Raw genomic sequence first — 22,500 nt, 5'->3', positions numbered from 1 at the left:
AAATCGCAGTTCTTGACTCTTTGGGTGCAAGTCAATGAAACTTGGTAGTTCTTCTAACGGATAGCTGCCTGAGGTATGACCAAAAGCCCCAGATGCTCCGTGCACCTGGATTTGACAAGTTCAGTACCTTTAAGGGAACTTTTTTTTAAGCCACACCGATATGAAAAAAACCCAATCGATTTCGCTAATATTTTGCCTGTGATATATTTAGAGTGTGCTGTAACAAGTGTAAACAAGTCGCGTAAGGCGAAAATACAACATTTAGTCAAGTAGCTGTCGAACTCACAGAATGAAACTGAACGCAACGCAACAAGACCGTATACTCGTAGCATCGTCACTCCACCGCACGTGGCAAAGGCAGTGCCAGTGGAATTGACAAGAAGAGCGGGGTATTCGTTGCGCTGAGAAGGATAGCACGCTTTTCTGTACCTCTCTTCGTTTTAACTTTCTGAGCGTGTTTTTAATCCAAACATATCATATCTATATGTTTTTGGAATCAGGAACCGACAAGGAATAAGATGAAAGTGTTTTTAAATTGATTTCGAAAAAAACATTTTGATAATAAATTTTATATATTTAATTTTCAGAGCTTGTTTTTAATCCAAATATAATATATTTATATGTTTTTGGAATCAGCAAATGATGGAAAATAAGATGAACGTAAATTTGGATCGTTTTATAATTTTTTTTTTTTTTTTTACAATTTTCAGATTTTTAATGACCAAAGGCATTAATTAATTTTTAAGCCACCAAGCTGAAATGCAATACCGAAGTCCGGGTTTTGTCGGAGATTACTTGACCAAAATTTCAACCAATTTGGTTGAAAAATGAGGGCGTGACAGTGCCGCCTCAACTTTCACGAAAAGCCGGATATGACGTCATCAAAGACATTTATCAAACAAATGAAAAAAAACGTTCGGGGATTTCATACCCAGGAACTCTCATGTCGAATTTCATAAAGATCGGTCTAGTAGTTTAGTCTGAATCGCTCTACACACACACAGAGAGACACACACACACGCACATACACCATGACCCTCGTCTCGATTCCCCCCTCGATGTTAAAACATTTAGTCAAAACTTGACTAAATGTAAAAAGAGAAAGACATTGACCGTGACATATTTGCACAGACCTTCAAAAAGTACCATTACCCTTATGTTGAAAAATAGCATCAGGAGAGGTAAAAGGGATCGTACTCTGACAAATATGTAAGTTGAGTGAAATAAAGCGCTGTTTTAACGTGTTCACCATCTGCCATGTCAAAAAAAGATATAAGTATAGCTTCAGGAAGTTTAACATTATGATATTCTAGTCAAACTTATTTCAACACACACAGAAAGTATCATATACAAAATGTAAGTCAATTTATTAGCGATGTTGATTTTGGGGGTCAATCGCTGTCGGATGTCATTAAGGCAACATTTTAGTTTTAACACACACACACACACACACACACACATACACACACACTAACACACGTGCGCACACACACACACACACACACATGTGACTGAATGAAAACAACATGATGTCAACAGGAGAACAACAACCTGAACAAAGCAACATGGGACCTGTCGGAGGGAACACGTGTGGGAGTGATGGTGACGACCAAGGCAGAGCTCCACCTGTGGGTCAACGGCAGTGATCGGGGAGTCATCGCCACCACTGTTCCCACGCCCTGCTTTGCTTTCTTTGAGCTGTGTTGGCAACATTCACAGGTGAGTCTCTGTCCACAATTCTTCTGTCTGACTGACTGTCTCATTTGCAGTTTTTTTCCTCTCTGTATATGTGTGTGTGTGTGTGTGTGTGTGTGTGTGTGTGTGTGTGTGTGTGTGTGTGTGTGTGTGTGTCTTTGGTAGTGAGTCCCTGTGTCTGTGTGTGTGTGTGTGTGTGTGTTTGTGTGTGTGTTTGGTAGTGAGTCCCTGTGTGTGTGTGTGTGTGTGTGTGTGTGTGTGTGTGTGTGTGTGTGTGTGTGTGTGTGTGTGTGTATTTCCAAATGAAAGAAGACCCACTGTTGGCCCATACTCATTTGTCAGGTCTCCGTTCTTCCTCCGACACACCTTGGCTGAGAGCGGAACACAGAGACCCAGAGCCTAGTGCCTGACGTTAGAGGCATATTACGTTACACCTATAACTTGACTGTCGACCACGTGCACACATCCTGAGCGGACCACTGGACTCCCCTCCAGAGTGACAAACCTAACCAGAAGTACCTTTTGTCTGACAGGAACGGTGACATTTGACATTTGAAAACTTTGCTGAAAGGACGGTTGATATGATACTGTGTTGAGACACGAACAGATATTTTCTTAACCTCACCGTGATGAACATGTGTTAAAGAGAAGTGGAAGCTGTGCTGATATCATCTTAGACTGTTCTATTGCAATATTAACAGCTATCGTGTTTTCAGCTTGGAGATAGGGTCGGGTATTTTGACAAGAACAAGTACAGTATATATGTCGAGGAGTGTTATACTTGTTCGCACTCAAGCACGCACATACACACGCACGTACGCACACACATATAAACTTTGCTTTACAGAATGTATTATCACTTTGTTCAAAGGGTAGCTATAGACGCTAGCCTTGATACAGGGTGGCACAGTAAATACTATGCACATTGCAGGCATGTGGTGACGCCGCACAATTGAACCTACAAGTAACTTGCACAGCTAGCATACTAGGAAAACAGTGTGATGGTTTACAATCCACTAAGGCTGTTCTGTAATGTAAATAAACTGCTTTTTAATTCTGTTGGTTGGCACAGTGTACATGTTCTGCAAAATTCCTCGTCTTTCTTTCAAATTTGAAAAGCATGCGTCTGTCTGTGTATGGGATACACACTCTTTGTGTGTGTGTGTGTGTGTGTGTGTGTGTGTGTGTGTGTGTGTGTGTGTGTGTGTGTGTGTGCGTGCGTGCGTGCGTGCGTGTGTGCGTGCGTGCGTGCGTGTGTGTGTGTGTGTGTGTGTGTGTGTGTGAAGACATACTGCAACCCAGTCTTGACACTGTGTGTGGAATTCAACAGACATATTCATTACACCGTGGGGGCGACGGGCGCAATTGCCGTGCGTAAGTGTGAGTGTTCGAATCCCGTCCCCGCCTGGTGGGTTAAGGTTGGAGATTTGTCCGGTCTCCCATGTCAACTAATGTGCAAACCTGCTAGTGCCTTAATTATCCCCCTTCGTGTGTACACGCAAGCACAAGACAAAGACTAAGTGCGCTTGGTAAAAATCATATAATCCATGTCAGAGTTCGGGGGGTTATAAAAACACTAACATACCAAACATATGCATTCCTTGAAAGCGGCGTAAATGGCGGGGTAGAAACGGTCAGACACGAGTGCACGTGGGAGTTTCTTCCTATGAAAGCAGAAGAAGAAGAAGAACTGAGAAGATGAAGAAGAAGAAGAAGAAGAAGAAGAAGAAGAAGAAGAAGAAGAAGAAGGTGCATCCTTACATCCAGCAAACGATGGTGTACTCTTTCGCAAATGTCTGCATTGAAAAGTTGAGAGCATGCGCCTGTTTGATTCGATCACATTCATGTGACCTCTGTTTGGCACGTCCATCGTCCTGTGTGTATGTGATTGTCAACATACATTTTAAACCTTGACAGTGTTTCAGTGCTCCTCACAGCAGGTAAGTGTGTTCTCTATGTGTTAAATCGTCTGTTTATATAGTCCAATCTTGTTGCTTATAACGCTGAGAGTGGAAAATCATTCGGGAAAGTTTTCACTTTCTGTTTCCGGGAAATGTGTTTTCTGTTTGCTTGAATCGATCATGGCTGTGGGACACTGAGGGTGCTAGCTGGACTTGCTGTGTGTGAGTTACACACTGCTTGCCTTGCTCTGTTTGTGTTGTCATGTTTCTCATTTCTCTTTTTTGATGAGGGATATTACTTCATGATCAGTATGTGTTTATCACATTCTCTGCTGCGTTAAAACTCAATGTCAATGTTTGCCGAGTATTGTGTTCTTTACAAAACAAACCGCGTGTGAATGTTTTTAACAAAACTAGCTGCGTGGTAGTTTGGATATATTTGTAGCTGCAATAGCCTACGTCGCTTGCATAAAAGTCTATATTCAGTGCCTAAATAGGGGCAATATTGTAGGTGTACGCATATGATCACATTGAGTGTGCCTGTCCTTTGTCGCAGTGTGTGGAAGTGTGTCAGTCCTGCGCAGTATTCAACACATTACCTTGTCTGTCTGTGCTAGATGTTTTATCGAGCCTTTCACGCGGGGCGCGCAGTCTTCGTGTCACAAGTCGTAGCCTATAGATTAAACTGTGTATCGTGTATGCTTGCACATTTATGATTTTATTTCGCTCCGTGTGATTCCAGTTATGAGACGCCTTTGGTTTGACCTTTATCCGCAATTGTAGATATATATGCTTTTGATTTTTGTTTAAACCTACGTGACTCATTGTCACGTTTTGTCTCTTGAGAAAAATACTTTTATTTGGACTGTTCGAATATTGTGCTACACACACACACCCTCACACACACACACACACACACACACACACACACACACACACACACACACACACACACACACACACACACACACACACACACACACACACTGTACGTAATGAAGGGTTTTATGTGGTGTTACTTTACTATAATTATGTCTTACGACAGTTTCTAAGAATGCAGCCTTGTAGACTTTTCTCCGACTTCTCTTGTTCTCCATATTGTTCGTGGACTGCTATTTCCACGTGGTATTGTTTTGATGCTGTCATTTGGTGTTTTTGAACGAGCAGGCTCCAGGGTAAATGGCCATGTTGTCCTCCTTCATTTAGGCAGTCATAGACTGTCTGCACGTGTGATATGATCATTGAAAATAAACTGTACTGATTAAAGAAGTGATTGAACGGCACATGCGACACTGTCGAGGAGTATAACTCTGGCGTTTATAAGAAGTCATTACAAATACCTAATTAACATTCAAACAACACATGCCATTTCAAGCCCTCCACTTGGATTTCTGGCACACTTTTTGGATCAGAGTTTTCTGTTATATGTGTCATGAGACAGCCAATGAAGTCAGGGTACCCCAAAATCGATGTGACTGACACGTCCGGTACATATACAAAAAACGACGAACATTCTGAAAAGGCGCAACGTAGCAACGTTTATAAATGAACTCAAAGTCTAATCCAGTATCTATATCCAGAACAGGTTGTTTTGCTTCGCTATGTCTTACGCATTTCTTCTGTTATGTTCTGTCTTTTAATGCAGGCGTAGAGCGCATGAGCAGTAGAAAACGAGAGGTTGTTGCGTCCATTTTGAAAGCACTGTATTTCAGTAATAGCCAAGTTGATGACTTCGACATTTGTTTGTAGGATAGCAAGTAGTAGTAGTAGTAGTAGTAGTAGTTGTAGTAGTAGTATAGTAGTAGTAGTAGTAGTAGGAGTAGGAGTATTTCAGTAATAGCCAAGTTGATGACTTCGACATTTGTTTGTAGGATAGCAGGTAGTAGTAGTAGTAGTAGTTGTAGTAGTAGTATAGTAGTAGTTGTAGTTGTAGTTGTAGTAGTAGTATAGTAGTAGTAGTAGGAGTAAGAGCAGGAGCAGGAGTCATCATACAGCCTCATCTTCTGCATCCCTAAGGTCCATACAAAAGCTAACAGCGAACGTGCCTTCTCTGTGGCTGCCCCTCCCATGTGGAACAACATCCCACAAACTGTCCGTCATTCACAATCCCATCCTTCCGTCACACTGATCTGCCCTGAAACCCTTTCTCTTCAAACAGCATCTCTAGTGTGACATTTTTTGCTGTTGTACATCTCCGTGAGTTCATAAGTGTTCATTGCTATTATGTGTAGTAGTAGTAGTAGTAGTAGTAGTAGTAGTAGTAGTGGTAGTGGTAGTAGTAGTAGTAGTAGTAGTGGTAGTAGTAGTAGTAGTAGTAGTGGTACCGCCCTGATATGGCCCTTCGTGGTCGGCTGGGCGTTAAGCAAACAAACAAACAAAGTAGTAGTGGTAGTGGTAGTAGTAGTAATAGTAGCAGCATAGTAGTAGTAATAGTAGTAGTAGCAGTAGTAGAACCAGCATGTCGTAAGAGGCGACTAACGGTTCTGTTTCTTCTCTTCTTTTGTCTTATTTCTGCCTTACCAGTCCTTTCACCTATATTTCCTTCCAAGAAAACTCTCCCTACTATTCCCTGCAGTTTTCCAATTCTTTTCTTGTTGTCTTATTTCTACCTGACTGGATCCATCACCTTTATTTCACTTACCAAAAGTCTTCTTTTCCACATCCTTATTTCTCTGCACCCCGCATGTCGTATGAGGCGACTAACGGATTCTGTTTCTCCTTTAACCCTTGTTAGGTGGTTCTTGTATAGAATATAGTCAATGTTTGTAAAGATTTTAGTCAAGCAGTATGTAAGGAATGTTTAGTCCTTTGTACTGGAAACTTGCATTCTCCCAGTAAGGTCATATATTGTACTACGTTAAGCGTTGCAAGCCCCTGGAGCAATTTTTTGATTAGTGCTTTTGTGAACAAGAAACACTTAACAAGTGGCTCTATCCCATCTCCCTCCTTTCCCCTATCCCATCTCCCCCCTTTCCCTCGTCGCGATGTAACCTTCGTGGTTGAAAACGACGTTAAACACAAAATAAAGAAAGAAAGCAGTAGTAGTAGTAGTAGTAGTAGTGGTTGTAGTAGTAGTAGTAATGGAAGTATATTAGTAGTAGTAGTTGTAGTTGTTGTAGTTGTAGTAGTAATAGTTATTGTCGCAGCTGCTTTTGCAGAGATCGTGGTTTCTTGAGGTACTGTTGCTTCTGAAAATGTAATTGTTTTGGACTTTCGTACCTTTTTGTTTTCTAGACTGTTATATTTTCGCGTCGTTCCTTTCAGGACTGATTCGTTGCCATGGCAACGGCAACAGCAACAAGTTCAGCGGACAGTGACACGCAATGCTCCGTGTGTCACGAGCTGTTCAAGAAACCCAAACTGCTGCCCTGTGCTCACGTCCTGTGTCGCCATTGTCTTCTCTCCTGGCTCGCCTCCAACCCCGAGGCCCTCTGTCCGCTCTGCAGGGGCGCCATCGCGGACCCCAACGAGAAAAGTAAGACAAAGGGGTGGGTGGAGGTGGTGGACGCCTTACCGGATGACGTCGCCATGGCAGCGCTAGTGGAGAGTACACGTGTACTGAGCCAAGATCATGTTTGTGTAGGATGCAAGTCTGCGGCTGACTCTATTTGTCTGTCCTGCAATGCTATGATGTGTAAGCCGTGTGGTCAGTCGCATACCAATTTCTCTATGGCTCGTCATCACAAGGTGGAAGACCTGTCCAGCATGACAGCGGAAGAGCTGGCCGCCAGTCAGCCTGACCACTGCAGCGTGCACACCAGCAAGTCCTGCGAGCTCTTCTGTCCCACACACGGGGCCGCAATTTGCCACCTGTGTGCCAGCGCCAAGCATCGCGCATGCCCAGACCTGACGGAACTGGCGGAAGCGGCAGACAAGTCACGTGAGGAGCTGAGTCAGATGGTGACGTCACTGTTGACGGAAGAGCAACAGCTGGAAGAAGCTGTGGCAGCGTTGGAGCGCCACCTGGAGGCCACGGAGAAAGTGGTGCAGGAAGCTGTTGCTGAGATCGACAGGACCTGCGACAAGCTAGAGAACTCTGTCAAGGAATTCAGGCGTCGTCTGAAAGAGATGACGCTCGATGCCAAGGCCAAAGTGAGGGACACAGTCTTAGCCGTCAAGGTCACCTTGTTGGATCATCGAGGCAGGCTGACGTCACACCGACGTGTTGCTGATCGCACCACCAGAGGGTCCACTAATAAAGGGATGTGTGACGTCACTCGTGCTCTGAGGGACCGTGTGAAGGACATACTGGTCACTTGTGGTCAACGCCGAGCGGACTTGAAGTCGGTTTACATGGTTACGCTGACAATTGACGCTGCCGCAGTGGCCCGCATTGAAAAGGAACTGTCGGAGCTTGGTCAGGTGAAGATAAGCCCTGCGTCTGTCGGTCCTGTTCAGGTGAGAACATCTATAATGGTTTTGTTGTTGTTGTTGATTTTTACCCTCTGATAGTCAGCCTGTGAACGGTTGACTAATATACAGAAACGTCGTCGCATTTAGTTTACACAATGAAAAAGTTTATATTTTAATTGGATTCCTTGCGAAGCGCACTAACATTATTTTGTACTTTTTAAGACGAGCACCATAGAAACAGAGAAAATACCATCATTATCATATTTCAAAATTGGAATAAGATTTCATTAAAATAAAACATGCCTGCATTGATAACATTATCTCAACTTTACTTTTTCAACAAATAACGTGTATTTCTCTAAAGTTGGCATGGCGATGCAGCATTCTAAACACAAATTATGGCAAACGTCGGTAGGAAACAAACGCTATTTTGTCACAGTCTAGCTACGACAATTTCGTTATTCCCTGATACACTTGACGATTCACTGTGAGTACTTTGCATACGTTACAACAACCTCTGCTGCGATGGATATATTGATTAAGTTTTGTTTGCATCTCGTCATCAGTCCCTTTGGGTTGTTGATTGGTGATTGATTAAATGTGTGTGATGTCTCGTTGATGCAGAACCTTGGGTGGCGTTTTCACACAAACCACGGGACGGACATTGTACTGAGCAACGACGGTCTGACAGCAGAGAGAGTGAGGGGTGATGTCAATGGTATTGTTGTTGCTGACCAGCCCATGGTGCCCGACGTGTTGTATGAGGTGTGTGTGTGTGTGTGTGTGTGTGTGTGTGTGTGTGTGTGTGTGTGTGTGTGCGTGCGTGCGTGCGTGCGTGTATATATGTGTGTTAGTGTGTGTGTGTATGTGTGTGTGCGTGTGTATGTGTGTGTGTGTGTGTGTGTGTGTGTGTGTGTGTGTGTGTGTGTGTGTGTGTGTGTGTGTGTGTGTGAGTGTGTTTGTTTGTTTGGCAGCCTGTCTGCCTTTTTGTCTGTGTGTCTCTCTCCGGTGCCTGATGTAAAACAAAACAATATTACTTCATACTCTATTACCATTGTTTAAATAAAGAATTGCATTTGTCTTTGTCATTCTCGTTGTCTGTCTGCCTACATGTGCAAACACTAAGATCCCTAAACAAAACAACATGTAAAGTTAAATTGTAACAGAAACGGAATTGTGTGCAGATCCGAATAGACAAGCTAGACCCGCGGTACTTTTCCCGCCACCTGCCGTGTGGAGTGGTGCTGACTGATCCCGATCACCTCCGTCTGCCTTACTCAGCTTTCAATGGATGGGGCAGGGAGGCTGTTGTCATCAGTCGTGCTGTGTACAACCGTGGACACAGAGTAAGGTCATGTTCACACAACTTTGCTCGTTAGTGTGTATCATATGCTGCATGACATATATGTCTACACTTTAAAGTTATGACACTTTTTGATACCAATTTTTGGTTACAAGAAAGGAAAACAGAAAATGTGTTGGGGATTGTTTCCAAAGTTATGTTGGGTTTGTCTTTAGAATATGTAATGTTTAGAATATAAAAGAGTTTTTTTAAGGGAACTTTTTTTAAGTTCTGCGGGTGATGAGGCGAAGCTCCAGGATCTTTGTCCGCCGGGTTATTCCGTGCAGTCCTTCGCTCGGGACTCGCTGGGTGTGGCTAGTAGAGGTGGTGGTATAGCCTTCGTTTTCAAAGACTCTCTGAAGAAACATTGCACCGTCACACAATCACCTCTGAGCCACCCCACCTTTGAGGCTGCTACTCTGACTATGACCGTTCAGGATTCTAGAATCAACATCGCCTGTGTCTATAGGCCACCTCCAAGCAAGAAGAATAAGCTCACGAACACTATGTTTTTTGACCAGTTTCCAGACTTTCTTGAGCATTGTGATTCTTTGCCTGGGAAAACTCTTGTGATGGGTGACTTTAATTTTCATTTTGAAAATGCTGAGGACTCCAACACCAAGAAACTCTCAGATTTGTTCGACATGTTCAGTTTTCACCAGTCTGTTGACTCTCCGACTCATAAGCATGGTCACATGTTAGATTTAGTCATTCATCGCCCTTCTGATGCCATTGTCAGTTCACGTTTTGTCAGTCACGACCTTAAGTCTGACCACAACGCCGTATTATGTCGTCTAAATGTTCCAAAGCCTGTGTCTGCCCCTGTAACAATAACTTTTCGTAGCATCAAGAAGATTGATAAGGAGTCTTTTAGACATGATGTAGCTGGTTTATCTCAAGATTGCTCTGTCACTGAATATAACCAGGCGTTGCGCTCAATTCTTGATAGGCACGCCCCTCTCTGCCAACGCACGGTTCGTCAGCGGAAATCTAACCCGTGGTTCAGTAGCATCTCTGAGCAGTTTGGCAAACTAAAACGTGAACGTCGTCAGGCGGAGAGGTGCTGGCTTAAATCCAAACTCACTGTTCACAAAGAGATTTTTGAAACCATCAAACGCAAAGTAAATGACTTAGTTGAAGGCGCTAAAACTGCTTTCTTTTCTGCCCAGATTATAGGTAGTAGAACATGCAAAGAACTTTTTCAAAATTTCAATTCTCTGCTTGGAAAACAGACGGTTTCCAGCCTCCCTACCACCCATGACCCCAAGGACCTGCCAACTGTATTTTCTGACTACTTCACTGAGAAGATCGAAACCATCAGAAATAGCTTTCCTCCACCAGTGGCTTCGCCTCCGGCTACACAATTCTCTGGTTCTTTGTTGGATAGCTTCACTCCTGTATCTGAGCAGTTTGTTTTGAAGATTTTGAAGAACACAGTGGCAAAGTCTTGTGAGCTAGACCCCATCCCCACCAACTTGTTTTATGAAAACCTTGACCTTTTTCTTCCCATCATAACCAACATAATCAACTCTTCTCTCACTTCTGGCACTGTGCCAATGGACTTAAAAACTGCAGTAGTTAAACCTTTGATCAAGAAACCATCTCTGGATAAAAATCAGTTGAAAAACTATAGGCCTGTTTCCAACTTACCATTCATTTCTAAAATTCTGGAAAAAGTAGTGCTTAGTCAGCTTCTCTCCCACCTTGAAACCAACAACCTCTGCAACCCTCTTCAGTCAGCGTATAGGGCTGGCTACAGCACCGAGACTGTTTTGCTTCGTGTTGTGAATGACATTCTTTCTGCTCTGGATAATGATGACCTATCAGTTCTGCTTCTCTTGGATAACTCAGCTGCGTTCGATACGATCGATCACTCTGTTCTGCTCTCTCGTCTCGAATCTGTTTTTGGCATTCACTCTACCGCTCTTCACTGGTTTAGTTCATATCTACAGGGCCGTAGTCAGTATGTGTCTGTCAATAATCTCTCATCTCCTCCATCTCCTCTCTGTTTCGGCGTTCCCCAGGGATCAGTTCTAGGCCCAGTTTTATTTGTACTATACACCACTCCTCTCTCTGCCGTCATCAAGCAACACGCAGTCAATCACTACCTCTTTGCAGACGACACACAACTCCAACAAGCATGCAAGCCTACAGAAATCCAAGCGGTGACGCACACTCTCCAAAACTGCACTTCAGACATTAAATCATGGATGACAAACAATATGCTCAAGTTAAATGATGACAAGACTGAATTTCTTCTTTTCTCTGGAGCTTCCTCTTCGACCACTTCCCTTCCAGCCTCCATCACAGTAGGTTCTAGTGACATTTCTCTCTCTGATAGTGCTAGGAATCTTGGGTTCATCATGGACTCCCGCCTCTCAATGAAACAACACATCAAAAAAGTCTGTCAGACATGTTACTTTGAGATCAGAAGAATAGGTTCCATAAGAAAATTTCTCACTGTTGATGCCACTAAAACTCTCGTTACATCCTGCATTCTGTCCAGATTAGATTACTGCAACTCCCTTCTCATAGGCTGCCCTGACTCCACTCTCCAACCCTTGCAAAAAGTACAACACTCTGCTGCACGTCTCATTTTCAGAGCACAGCATCGACAACCCTGCACTCCTCTCATGAAAGAACTTCACTGGCTTCCTGTATCTGAACGTATTAGGTATAAAGCTGCCTGCTTCTGCTACAATATCATCTCTGAATCGGCACCTGCCTATCTTTCTGAACTGGTCTCTCTCTACACTCCCTCTCGCACCCTTCGTTCTTCTGATGATGCTCGACTTCTCTGTCAAGGTCGCTTTAAACGCAAGGCTCATGGCTTCCGCACGTTTTCGTATTATGGACCTCAGTTATGGAATTCACTCCCCTTTCAATTACGTCACTCTCCATCCATTTCATCTTTTAAGTCCAATTTGAAAACTCACTTGTTCCAACAACACTACGGATAGTTCCTTAGTATATAGAGTCTGGGGATGTGAGATGTGCATGATGTGTTGTTTGAATCTGACAGTGATTGTATGATTTTTGTATACATGTATTGTTGTCACGCGCTTTGAACTTCTGATAAGGCGCTTTATAAATGCCCGTTATTATTATTATATTATATAAGTCACACCGATCGACACAAACAATCGATTTCACTAATATTTTGCCTGTGATTTTTCTAGAGTGTGCTGTAACAAGTGTGAAAATGAGAGAAATCAGTCGGACAGACTTAATGTTACATACATTTGAATATGATGACATGCCAAGATTGAGATAAACGAGGGTTGGGTAATTGAATGGAGTTTCTGACCGATCAGTTACAACCACAGTACCTATTTTGGAGGTGGTATTAATCCCTGGTTTACGTTTCTGATAATGATGTGCTTACATTTGAAATATTGTAACGTGTCTGTCCGACATGACGTTTTCGTAGGCTAAAATTAGATCAGTTTCCTAATTCGCATGAGCATATTTCCTGCCGCATCCGATCCATTTTAACGAAAAATGTCGAGCAGAGTCCCCACAACTGCATATGCAAAAAAGAGAAAAACATTGACCGTGACATATTTGCAGAGACCTTCATAACGTACCATTACCAACATGTTGAAAAATAGCATCGGAAGATGAAAAAGTTATCGTACTCTAAAAAATAAGTATGTAAGTTGAAATGAAAACAAGTCGCGTAAGGCGAAAATACAACATTTAGTCAAGTAGCTGTCGAACTCACAGAATGAAACTGAACGCAATGCAACGCAGCAAGACCGTATACTCGTAGCATCGTCAGTCCACCGCGCACGGCAAAGGCAGTGAAATTGACAAGAAGAGCGGGGTAGTACTTGCGCTGAGAAGGATAGCACGCTTTTCTGTACCTCTCTTTGTTTTAACTTTGTGAGCGTGTTTTTAATCCAAATATATCATATCTATATGTTTTTGGAATCAGGAACCGACAAGGAATAAGATGAAAGTGTTTTTAAATTGATTTCAAAAATTTAATTTTGATAATTTTTATATATTTAATTTTCAGAGCTTGTTTTTAATCCAAATATAACATATTTATATGTTTTTGGAATCAGCAAATGATGGAGAATAAGATGAACTTCCATTTGGATCGTTTTAGAAAAAAATAATTTTTTTTACAATTTTCAGAGTTTTATTGACCAAAGTCATTAATTAATTTTTAAGCCACCAAGCTGAAATGCAATACCGAAGTCCGGGCTTCGTCGAAGACTACTTGACCAAAATTTCAACCAATTTGGTTGAAAAATGAGAGCGTGACAGTGCCCCCTCAACTTTCACGAAAAGCCGGATATGACGTCATCAAAGACATTTATAAAAAAAAATGAAAAAAACGTTCGGGGATATCATACCCAGAAACTCTCATGTCAAATTTCATAAAGATCGGTCCAGTAGTTTGGTCTGAATCGCTCTACACGCACGCACGCACGCACACACGCACACACACACATACACCACGACCCTCGTTTCGATTCCCCCTCGATGTTAAAACATTTAGTCAAAACTTGACTAAATGTAAAAAAGCGTTCTTTCAAAGTGCTCATCATCTGCCATTTCCAACAATATATATATATATATAAGTATAGCTTCAGGAAGTTTAACATTATGATATTCCAGTCAAACTTATTTCAACACACACTGAAATTATCACATACAAAATGTTAGCCAATTTATTAGCGAAGTTGATTTTGGGGGCAAACGCTGTCGGATGTCATTTAAGCAACATTTTAGTTTTAACGCACACACACACACACATACACAGACATACACACACACACACACACACAGACATACACACACACACACATACATACACACACATACACACACACACACGCGCACACACACACACACACATAATTATGAATTAATAATTCTAATCTATTCTATTCTATTCTATTCACACACACACACACACACACACACACACACACACACACACACACACACACACACACACACACACACATAATTATGAAGTCCACAGAATCATGTCAACAGGAGAACAACAACCTGAACAAAGCAACACACGGCCTGTCGGAGGGAACACGTGTGGGAGTGATGGTGACGACCAAGGCAGAGCTCCACCTGTGGGTCAACGGCAGTGATCGGGGAGTCATCGCCACCACTGTTCCCACGCCCTGCTTTGCTTTCTTTGACCTGTATGGCTGCTATAAACAGGTGTGTCTCTGTCCACAATTCTTCTGTCCGACTGACTGTCTCATTTGCAGCTTGTGTTCCTCTCTGTATGTGTGTGTGAGTGAATAATAATATGTGTGTGTGTGTGTGTGTGTGTGTGTGTGTGTTATTGAGTGTGTGTGTGTGTGTGTGTGTGAGTTCGTGTGTGTGTGGTGTGTGTGTGCGTGTGTGTGTGTGTGTCTGTGTGTATGTGTGTGCGTGTGCGTGTTCGCACGTGCGTACATACGTGTGTTTGTGTATGGTGGGGGTATCGTCCTGTCTGCTTAAAAGCGAGTTGCTAAAGTTTACTTGTGCACATTTACAAATCAAGGCATACTCATTGTAGTCCCGTAATTTATATTCAGGTATCAATTCTTCCCCCGACACGCCTTGGCTGAGAGCGGAACACAGAGACCAACAGCCCAGTGTCTGACGTAAGAGACATATGACGTCACACCTATAACTGTCGACCACGTGTCAGTCATGTGGATCTACCCCGTGAGTTGAAGAGTGGACTCCTCCCTTGAGAGACCTACCTACAAGATATATATATATATATTTCTTTAACAGAGACACTGACACTGTACGTTATCCCATGACCAACATTGAGAAACTCCACTGGTGGTTACCGTATTTTTTTCGGAAATGTATCGTCTCCGAGAAGTCGAAGCTTTGCTAAGCACACCTGGGGATGATATTGTGTTAAGAGATATACCAACGGTTTGCTTTCACATCAATGATGATATTCTGTTGACCAGAATGTATTGTCAGAATTAACCATTGCAAAATATTTTCAATCGATTTTTGTCGAATTTGCATTGCTTTTTTTCTTGGTTAGATGTTGCTTTAATTTGTCTTTTGATTTGCTTTATTTTGATCTGTCTATAGTGTCTGTTTGTTAGGTTTTCATCTCCAACAAAACCAAATTCCTAGTTTTGTGTTCTGAGAAATAAAGCCTTCGTCAAACACTCTTTGTCTCTGGTTTTGTTGCTGTACGGGAAATAACGAGCGAGACGGTCGGTCACTGCGATGCCTTCCACGAACTCGACAGCAGAGACATAAGTGAATGAGATATGCCATAGATAAGTAGAACTGCTGGCGCGAAAAAAACGTCATGAAGTTTTTGACTCATATCAAGGAAGGCAATATGGTGTTCGACCTTCTCGAATATTTGACCACCTCTCGTCTGCACGCTCTGACGCAGCATTTAACTTTATACTACTCCTTCTTCGCAATGGTATGACTCCCTGGACCCTCAGACTTCCGTACAGAAGCTGATTACGAGCTGTTTTGGCGACAATTAGAAGCAGGTTCGCCTTCAAAACGCATCGAGCAGCCATTTTCGGCGTTCGATCACCACAATGTCCAGCTATGATGGGAAATTACGCGGAAGGTATACCAACTATACTTCCACCCTCAATGCAGATCGAAGCAAATGTGACTCCCAGTGTTGCGTTAGCATATACATTTGATCCAGACAAGAACACAAACTCCGGAGTAAAACAACGAAGTCTGCCTTGAATCGTGTCATGCACGGCATACACCAGGCTGCTCAGTGTCAAGCCGGTTATCCCCCGTGTTTTTGACGAGCGTGAACATGACATGGTGTGCAAACATATGTCGCTATTAATGGCACAGAAAGTTTGAATGAATGAAAACTGAAATATATTGTTTAGTTAGGGTACGACAATGGATGGAATATTTTATTTCCTTTGTTCGGTTTGAGTAGTGTCAACGAAATTCTTGACACACAATGCAGTGTAGGTACTGTGAAAGCTTTAATCCGGGGCCTACATGCACACAACAACCCCCGCCACCCCTCCACCCTACCCCTTCCCTCATAACGTATGATAGGATCTTCGACAAGCGGAGTTCTCCTCTTTGATTTGTCTTAATTTTTCTCAAAACAATGTTCTGTGTTTGAGTTTCATTTTGTAATTATTTGGTAAAATACAAAGTGACTTTGCTGTCCTAGTTGAGCAAGTGGATATTTATAGTTTGAAGGGCATTTGTTCATTTATTTTTAAAACATATAGGTGACGAATCGTGTTTACAGATGAACATATATTATTTTTGCAACCGAAGTTGGTAAACAACAAAAGTAGTGCCTTGCTAACCATGAAATACGGTCCTGGAATCCATGGAATATGCAGCGTATCCATCTCCTCAGCTAACAGAGACACAGAAGCAGGTCATGGTATAAATAGAGAATACTACATGGCTTGCTGTGTCGTACCAGATTTACACGAGTTGTTTTTTAAAATATTGAACTGCGAGCGAAAGCGAGCTGTTCACTATTTGAAAAAGCAACGAGTGTAAATCTGGTACGACACAGCAAGCCATGTAGTATTCTGTTTATCCTACATACTGTACTTACGTGTATTTTACTGAAGATGTCCTGCACTCGAGGCAGCTAAATTGAAGACGCTTGTTTTGGAACCTCGATCTCTTCTAAAGCCTCGTGCAATCTATTACGTCAAAGCAAAGAAACGTCACTCTGAACGTTTGGCGTGACGTGTTAGTTCTAAAGATTCATCAAGGGTAATTAGCGAGCGCAATTTGTGTTTCTATAATGACGTTTGTCTCGGTGACTTTGGCATCATAAGCAGTGGAAAAACAGGTCCCTGTCAGACTTGATTGACACGACCTCATTTACATGATATACACACGTGTGATTTGAACGATTATTATCTCACGGGTGTCTCTCTCACGTATGTAGGAAAACGTCGCATGATCATTTTTTCAGGTATCCGTTCTCCCGCCGACTCATCCTAGTTGAGAGTGGAACACAGAGATCAACAGCTCAGTGCCTGACCTTTAAGACATATGACGTCACACCAATAACTGTGGACCAGTGTCAGACATGTGGAAATACACCCTGAGCTGAAGACTGGACTTCTACCTTGAGAGACATACCTAACCAGAGTTGTATTTCTATAACAGGAACACTGATACTGCTCGTTATCCCATGATAAACTTTGAGAAACTCCTTTGATGGTTATTGTCTTATCTGTGTGTGATTCCTTGAACTATTACAAGAGCCATAATCGCTCTCTCTCTCTCTCTCTCTCTCTCTCTCTCTCTCTCTCTCTCTCTCTCTCTCTCTCTCTCTCTCTCTCTCTCTCTCTCTTAACCTTTGCCGGATGCCGCTTTTGACTACACACTCCCGACGATGCGGGTTTGTCTGAACCCATACATTTGAAAGAGGGTTTTTACCGTTTATTCCTCTAACGACGATGCGGGTTTGTCTGAACCCATACATTTGAAAGAGGGTTTTTACCGTTTATTCCTCTAACGACGATGCGGGTTTGTCTGAACCCATACATTTGAAAGAGGGTTTTTACCGTTTATTTCTCTAACGACGGGGTGGGTTCAGGGAAACCCACAGCGCTACTTCAGTGGTTGCATCGAGTTTCTCCCTTCACCGACCTCTTGCAGGGGAGGGAGAGGGGGAGGGAGAGGGGGAGGGAGAGACTGAGAGAGACTGAGAGACTAAGAAAGAGAGAGAGAGAGAGAGAGAGAGACTAAGAAAGAGAGAGAGAGACTAAGAAAGAGAGAGAGAGATACTAAGAAAGAGAGAGAGAGACTAAGAAAGAGAGTGAGAGACTAAGAAAGAGAGAGAGAGAGACTAAGAAAGAGAGAGAGGGAGACTAAGAAAGAGAGAGAGAGAGACTAAGAAAGAGAGAGAGACTAAGAAAGAGAGAGAGAGAGAGACTAAGAAAGAGAGAGAGACTAAGAAAGAGAGAGAGAGAGACTAAGAAAGAGAGAGAGACTAAGAAAGAGAGAGAGAGAGAGACTAAGAAAGAGAGAGAGAGATACTAAGAAAGAGAGAGAGAGAGACTAAGAAAGAGAGAGAGAGAGACAAATAAAGAGAGAGAGAGAGACTAAGAAAGAGAGAGAGAGAGAGAGACTAAGAAAGAGAGAGAGAGACTAAGAAAGAGAGAGAGAGAGACTAAGAAAGAGAGAGAGACTAAGAAAGAGAGAGAGAGAGACTAAGAAAGAGAGAGAGGGAGACTAAGAAAGAGAGAGAGACTAAGAGAGAGAGAGACAAAGAAAGAGAGAGAGAGAGAGACTAAGAAAGAGAGAGAGAGAGACTAAGAAAGAGAGAGAGAGAGACTAAGAAAGAGAGAGAGAGAGACTAAGAAAGAGAGAGAGAGAGAGAGAGAGACTAAGAAAGAGAGAGAGAGAGACTAAGAAAGAGAGAGAGAGAGAGACTAAGAGAGAGAAAGAGAGACTATGAAAGAGACAGTGACTAAGAGAGAGAGAGAGAGAGAGACTAAGAAAGAGAGAGAGAGACTAAGAGAGAGAGAGAGAGAGAGAGACTAAGAAAGAGAGAGAGAGACTAAGAGAGAGAGAGAGAGAGGCTGAGAAAGAGAGAGAGAGGGAGAGAGAGACTAAGAAAGAGAGAGAGAGACTAAGAAAGAGAGAGAGAGACTAAGAAAGAGAGAGAGAGAGAGACTAAGAAAGAGAGAGAGAGAGACTAAGAAAGAGAGAGAGAGACTAAGAAAGAGAGAGAGAGAGAGACTAAGAAAGAGAGAGAGAGAGAGAGAGAGAGACTAAGAAAGAGAGAGAGAGAGAGAGAGAGACTAAGAAAGAGAGAGAGAGACTAAGAAAGAGAGAGAGAGACTAAGAAAAAGAGAGAGAGAGACTAAAAAAGAGAGAGAGAGACTAAGAAAGAGAGAGAGAGACTAAGAAAGAGAGAGAGAAAGAGAGACTAAGAAAGAGAGAGAGACTAAGAAAGAGAGAGAGAGACTAAGAAAGAGAGAGAGAGAGACTAAGAAAGAGAGAGAGAGACTAAGAAAGAGAGAGAGCGAGAGACTAAGAAAGAGAGAGAGAGAGAGACTAAGAGAGAGAGAGACTAAGAAAGAGAGAGAGAGAGAGACTAAGAAAGAGAGAGAGAGAGACTAAGAAAGAGACAGAGAGAGAGACTAAGAGAGAGAGACAGAGAGAGAGACTAAGAGAGAGAGACAGAGAGAGAGAGACAGAGAGAGAGACTGGTAAAACAAAATAACAACCGCATCAATTATTAACTAATGTAACAATGTAACATTGACAAAGCATTAATAAGGAAACACTCTGGCACACATGACTTGATACAATTCCTGAAAGAATGAACATCGGGATACTGACTGAAGCGTGAAACTGCATGTGTTTTCTTTTTCAGCCATGATCAATTCAACCAAACAGAAAAGAAGGTATAACGGCGTGTTTAGCAGCACTATAATGCAGTAGATAAATATGCTGTCTCTGTTACCACGGGTAATAATCTTGAACGCAAACGCCTACGCCTCGTCTGGGAGAAATGAAAACTTTGCTGAACGCACGGTGGATGATACTGCGTTAAGACACGTAAAAAGCTTTTCCTAAAGGCACAGTAAGCCTCCCGTAAACTATCTCAGATACGGTCAGGCTTTTACACACAGTACAAACACCCTCTCATTTAAACACTCACCGATTGAGAACATCCCAGGTGCCCTCCGTCAAGAGCGAACAATTTTCAAAGAATTTAGTTTTGCGTGGTTTATCTTACCCCTGAGCCATCGTGAACCCGTGTGATCCAGTTTCCCTTTTGCACAATGTAGTCGTCAGTTAGTCATTTGAATGCGACTCGATGTTAGCTTATCTACAATAGCACGTTTTTATGCACGAAACAAACGGCTGTGGTTCACAATAACTTTAGCGTTGGCTTTTGACTGTTGAGAGGAACGGCGATATGCACTAAACCGTCGTCTGCTACGACCCGTGCGTGACCCTGCTTCCGGGCTTTTCTTTTTTCAAACTTTCACAACTTCGAATTGTACTGATCTTGTCTTGATGAAAAAAGAATTCTTTTATGATTAAATAATGTTTGTGTAACAAGCTGTCAATTTATTATTTATATTTTAAAAGTTAGGTCAAGCGCAAAAACGCACCACGGTCCAAAAAAATTCTGATAATCATCGCCAGTTTATATCGATAGAATGAGACCCGAAGGGAAGTAACTCATTTTTGACCTGAGGATGGGTCCAACAAGTGTTCGAGACAATCTGCAAAATTAATTCTTTAAAAATTGCTCGCTCTTTACGTAGGGCACCTAGGATGTTCCCGTTTGGTGAGGGTGTTTGTACTGTGTGTAAAAGCCTGACAGTATCTGTGATGGTTTACGGAGGCTTACTGTCCGGGAATATTCATAACAGCCGTCCAGCACCAAAACGAGGCGCCATTGTTGTTGAAGACCAAGTCCACGAAAATAAATTCTTTGAAAATTTCTCACGCTCGACAGAAAGCAGCCAGGATGTTCCCGTTCGGTGAGCGTTCAAATGGAAGTATGCTTGTACTGTATGTAGACGCTCGGGGAGCTCTGTGATGGTTTACGGGAGGCTTACTGTGCCTTTAACTACACCGTGATGACAATGTGTTAGAGAGAAGTGAAAGCTTTGCTAAAATAAGCTTAGACTATCATAATTATATAATGCAATATTAACAGCTATAGTGTTTTGAGCTTGGCAATAGGGTCCGGTATTTTGACAAAAACGAGTACAGTATGTCGAGGCGTGTTATAATTGTTCGCACTTAAGCACACACACACACACACACACACACACCCACACACACACACACTCACGCACGCACACACAAATACACTTTGCTTGAAATATTGTATTATCACTTTTTTTCTTAGGGTAGACTCCAGCCGTAATTTAAGTCGTTTATCAGAATCACAGCAAGAAACTTTAAAACAGTTGAGTGAATGGACTGAGCTAAATCACATGTCCCTTAACCCCAAAAAAACAAAAAGCATGATAATAACAACTAGGCAAAAACGCAAGAACATAACCTCAATATTTCACGATCTAACGGTTAATGATAAACTTGTTGAAAAAGTCGACCATCATAAAGTTTTGGGAGTGACCATTGATAACAACCTGTCTTGGTCACACCACATCGAACAACTGTCTAAACAAGTGTCCAAGAAGGTTTATCTAGTATTATTCCCCCCTCTGCTTCTTTCTCTCTGTAAACTTGTAGGGCTAGTTATTTTTCGGTAACTTACCCAACAACCAAAATCACTTACCCAACAACGGGCCTGAATCCTCCATAGCTCATGGGTAGAGACTGTACACATTGTGGATCTACTTTTTGCGACTCAAAAGTTCAGAACACTCTAATGTACAAAATATACCTTTCTGGAGCAAACAATACAACCATACCGCATTTAAACCAGCAACTACAGGCTTGAACACATGAATCTCAATATAAAATCCATGAGTTTGGTTGTTTTCTGAATTCAGATCTGCCGTGCACAATCGTTTATCGCTAGCAAGATTCCAAGGAAAAGTAACTCTCATATTTTGTCTAGCGACACGAGTAGTTCCCCTGCCAGATTTCGGCTGCATCGACAAGACTGCAATCCGACGGTCAGTTTTCAACAATATTTTATTTTATAAACAGATCACACACAATCAATTGCAAATATTTAATCAACTTAAAGAATATGCAGCGGTTTCATACACTATTTTGCCCCAGAAAACTGACCTTCATACAGTTTTTAACGTTGGAACACGGGTGTAAAACTTCGTCTGCTAGTCACATTCGAGGAAAGAACATTTCCTGAGCGATACCAAAACATGAACAGAACACACACTATCTGCCTTTACCGCCACAGCAGAATGACAACATAACTGTGAACTTGATTTTAGTTCAAAACATGGAAACTGACAAAAAGTGTTAACGGAATTGAATGATTTGCACGGAACTATGCAACCGCGCATTAATCGATCGCCTGCGCAGGTAGACTGGTTGGGTGAATATGATTCGATCAAACTTTCGCACAAAAACTCCTCTTTTCTTTGAATAACTGAAGAAAGGAGGAATAAAGAGGTTACATACCTCGTCTCAGTGATTATCAAAAATAATGGTCTCAGTTCGCGGTCATGAAAAAGCTCGCTGAAGCTCGCATTTTTCATGATCCGCTAACTTCGACCATTATTTTTGATAATCACTGAGACTCGGCATGTAACCTCTACTTATCTAGAATCA

At 42.3% G+C, this 22,500-nt stretch overlaps 2 protein-coding genes across 3 annotated transcripts in view; both read left to right on the top strand.

The window, feature by feature from the left end:
- Nucleotides 1-2,752, top strand: part of LOC138976322 (E3 ubiquitin-protein ligase TRIM45-like) — a 22,765-nt gene extending 20,013 nt beyond the window's left edge. Inside the window, exons 5-6 of the mRNA XM_070349187.1 lie at nt 1,540-1,719; nt 2,038-2,752. Of these exons, the coding sequence (XP_070205288.1) occupies nt 1,540-1,719; nt 2,038-2,070 (213 nt within the window). The 3' untranslated portion in view covers nt 2,071-2,752. The remainder of the gene's footprint in view (nt 1-1,539; nt 1,720-2,037) is intronic.
- A 3,918-nt stretch (nt 2,753-6,670) lies between these two features.
- LOC138976323 (E3 ubiquitin-protein ligase TRIM56-like) overlaps nt 6,671-22,500 on the top strand; it is an 85,969-nt gene continuing 70,139 nt past the window's right edge. Inside the window, exons 1-6 of one of the 2 annotated variants that reach the window (XM_070349189.1) lie at nt 6,685-7,994; nt 8,574-8,714; nt 9,134-9,295; nt 14,305-14,484; nt 14,847-14,915; nt 17,228-17,471. In XM_070349189.1, the coding sequence (XP_070205290.1) occupies nt 6,876-7,994; nt 8,574-8,714; nt 9,134-9,295; nt 14,305-14,484; nt 14,847-14,879 (1,635 nt within the window). In that variant the 5' untranslated portion in view covers nt 6,685-6,875 and the 3' untranslated portion in view covers nt 14,880-14,915; nt 17,228-17,471. Of the gene's footprint in view, nt 7,995-8,573; nt 8,715-9,133; nt 9,296-14,304; nt 14,485-14,846; nt 14,916-17,227; nt 17,472-22,500 lie in introns of those variants that run through there. The other variant, XM_070349190.1, reaches the window with a different exon arrangement.

The sequence above is a fragment of the Littorina saxatilis genome, linkage group LG9 (assembly GCF_037325665.1).
Source record: "Littorina saxatilis isolate snail1 linkage group LG9, US_GU_Lsax_2.0, whole genome shotgun sequence".
Taxonomy (NCBI): Eukaryota; Metazoa; Mollusca; class Gastropoda; order Littorinimorpha; family Littorinidae; genus Littorina; species Littorina saxatilis.
This window is presented reverse-complemented; position numbering and strand designations above follow the sequence as displayed.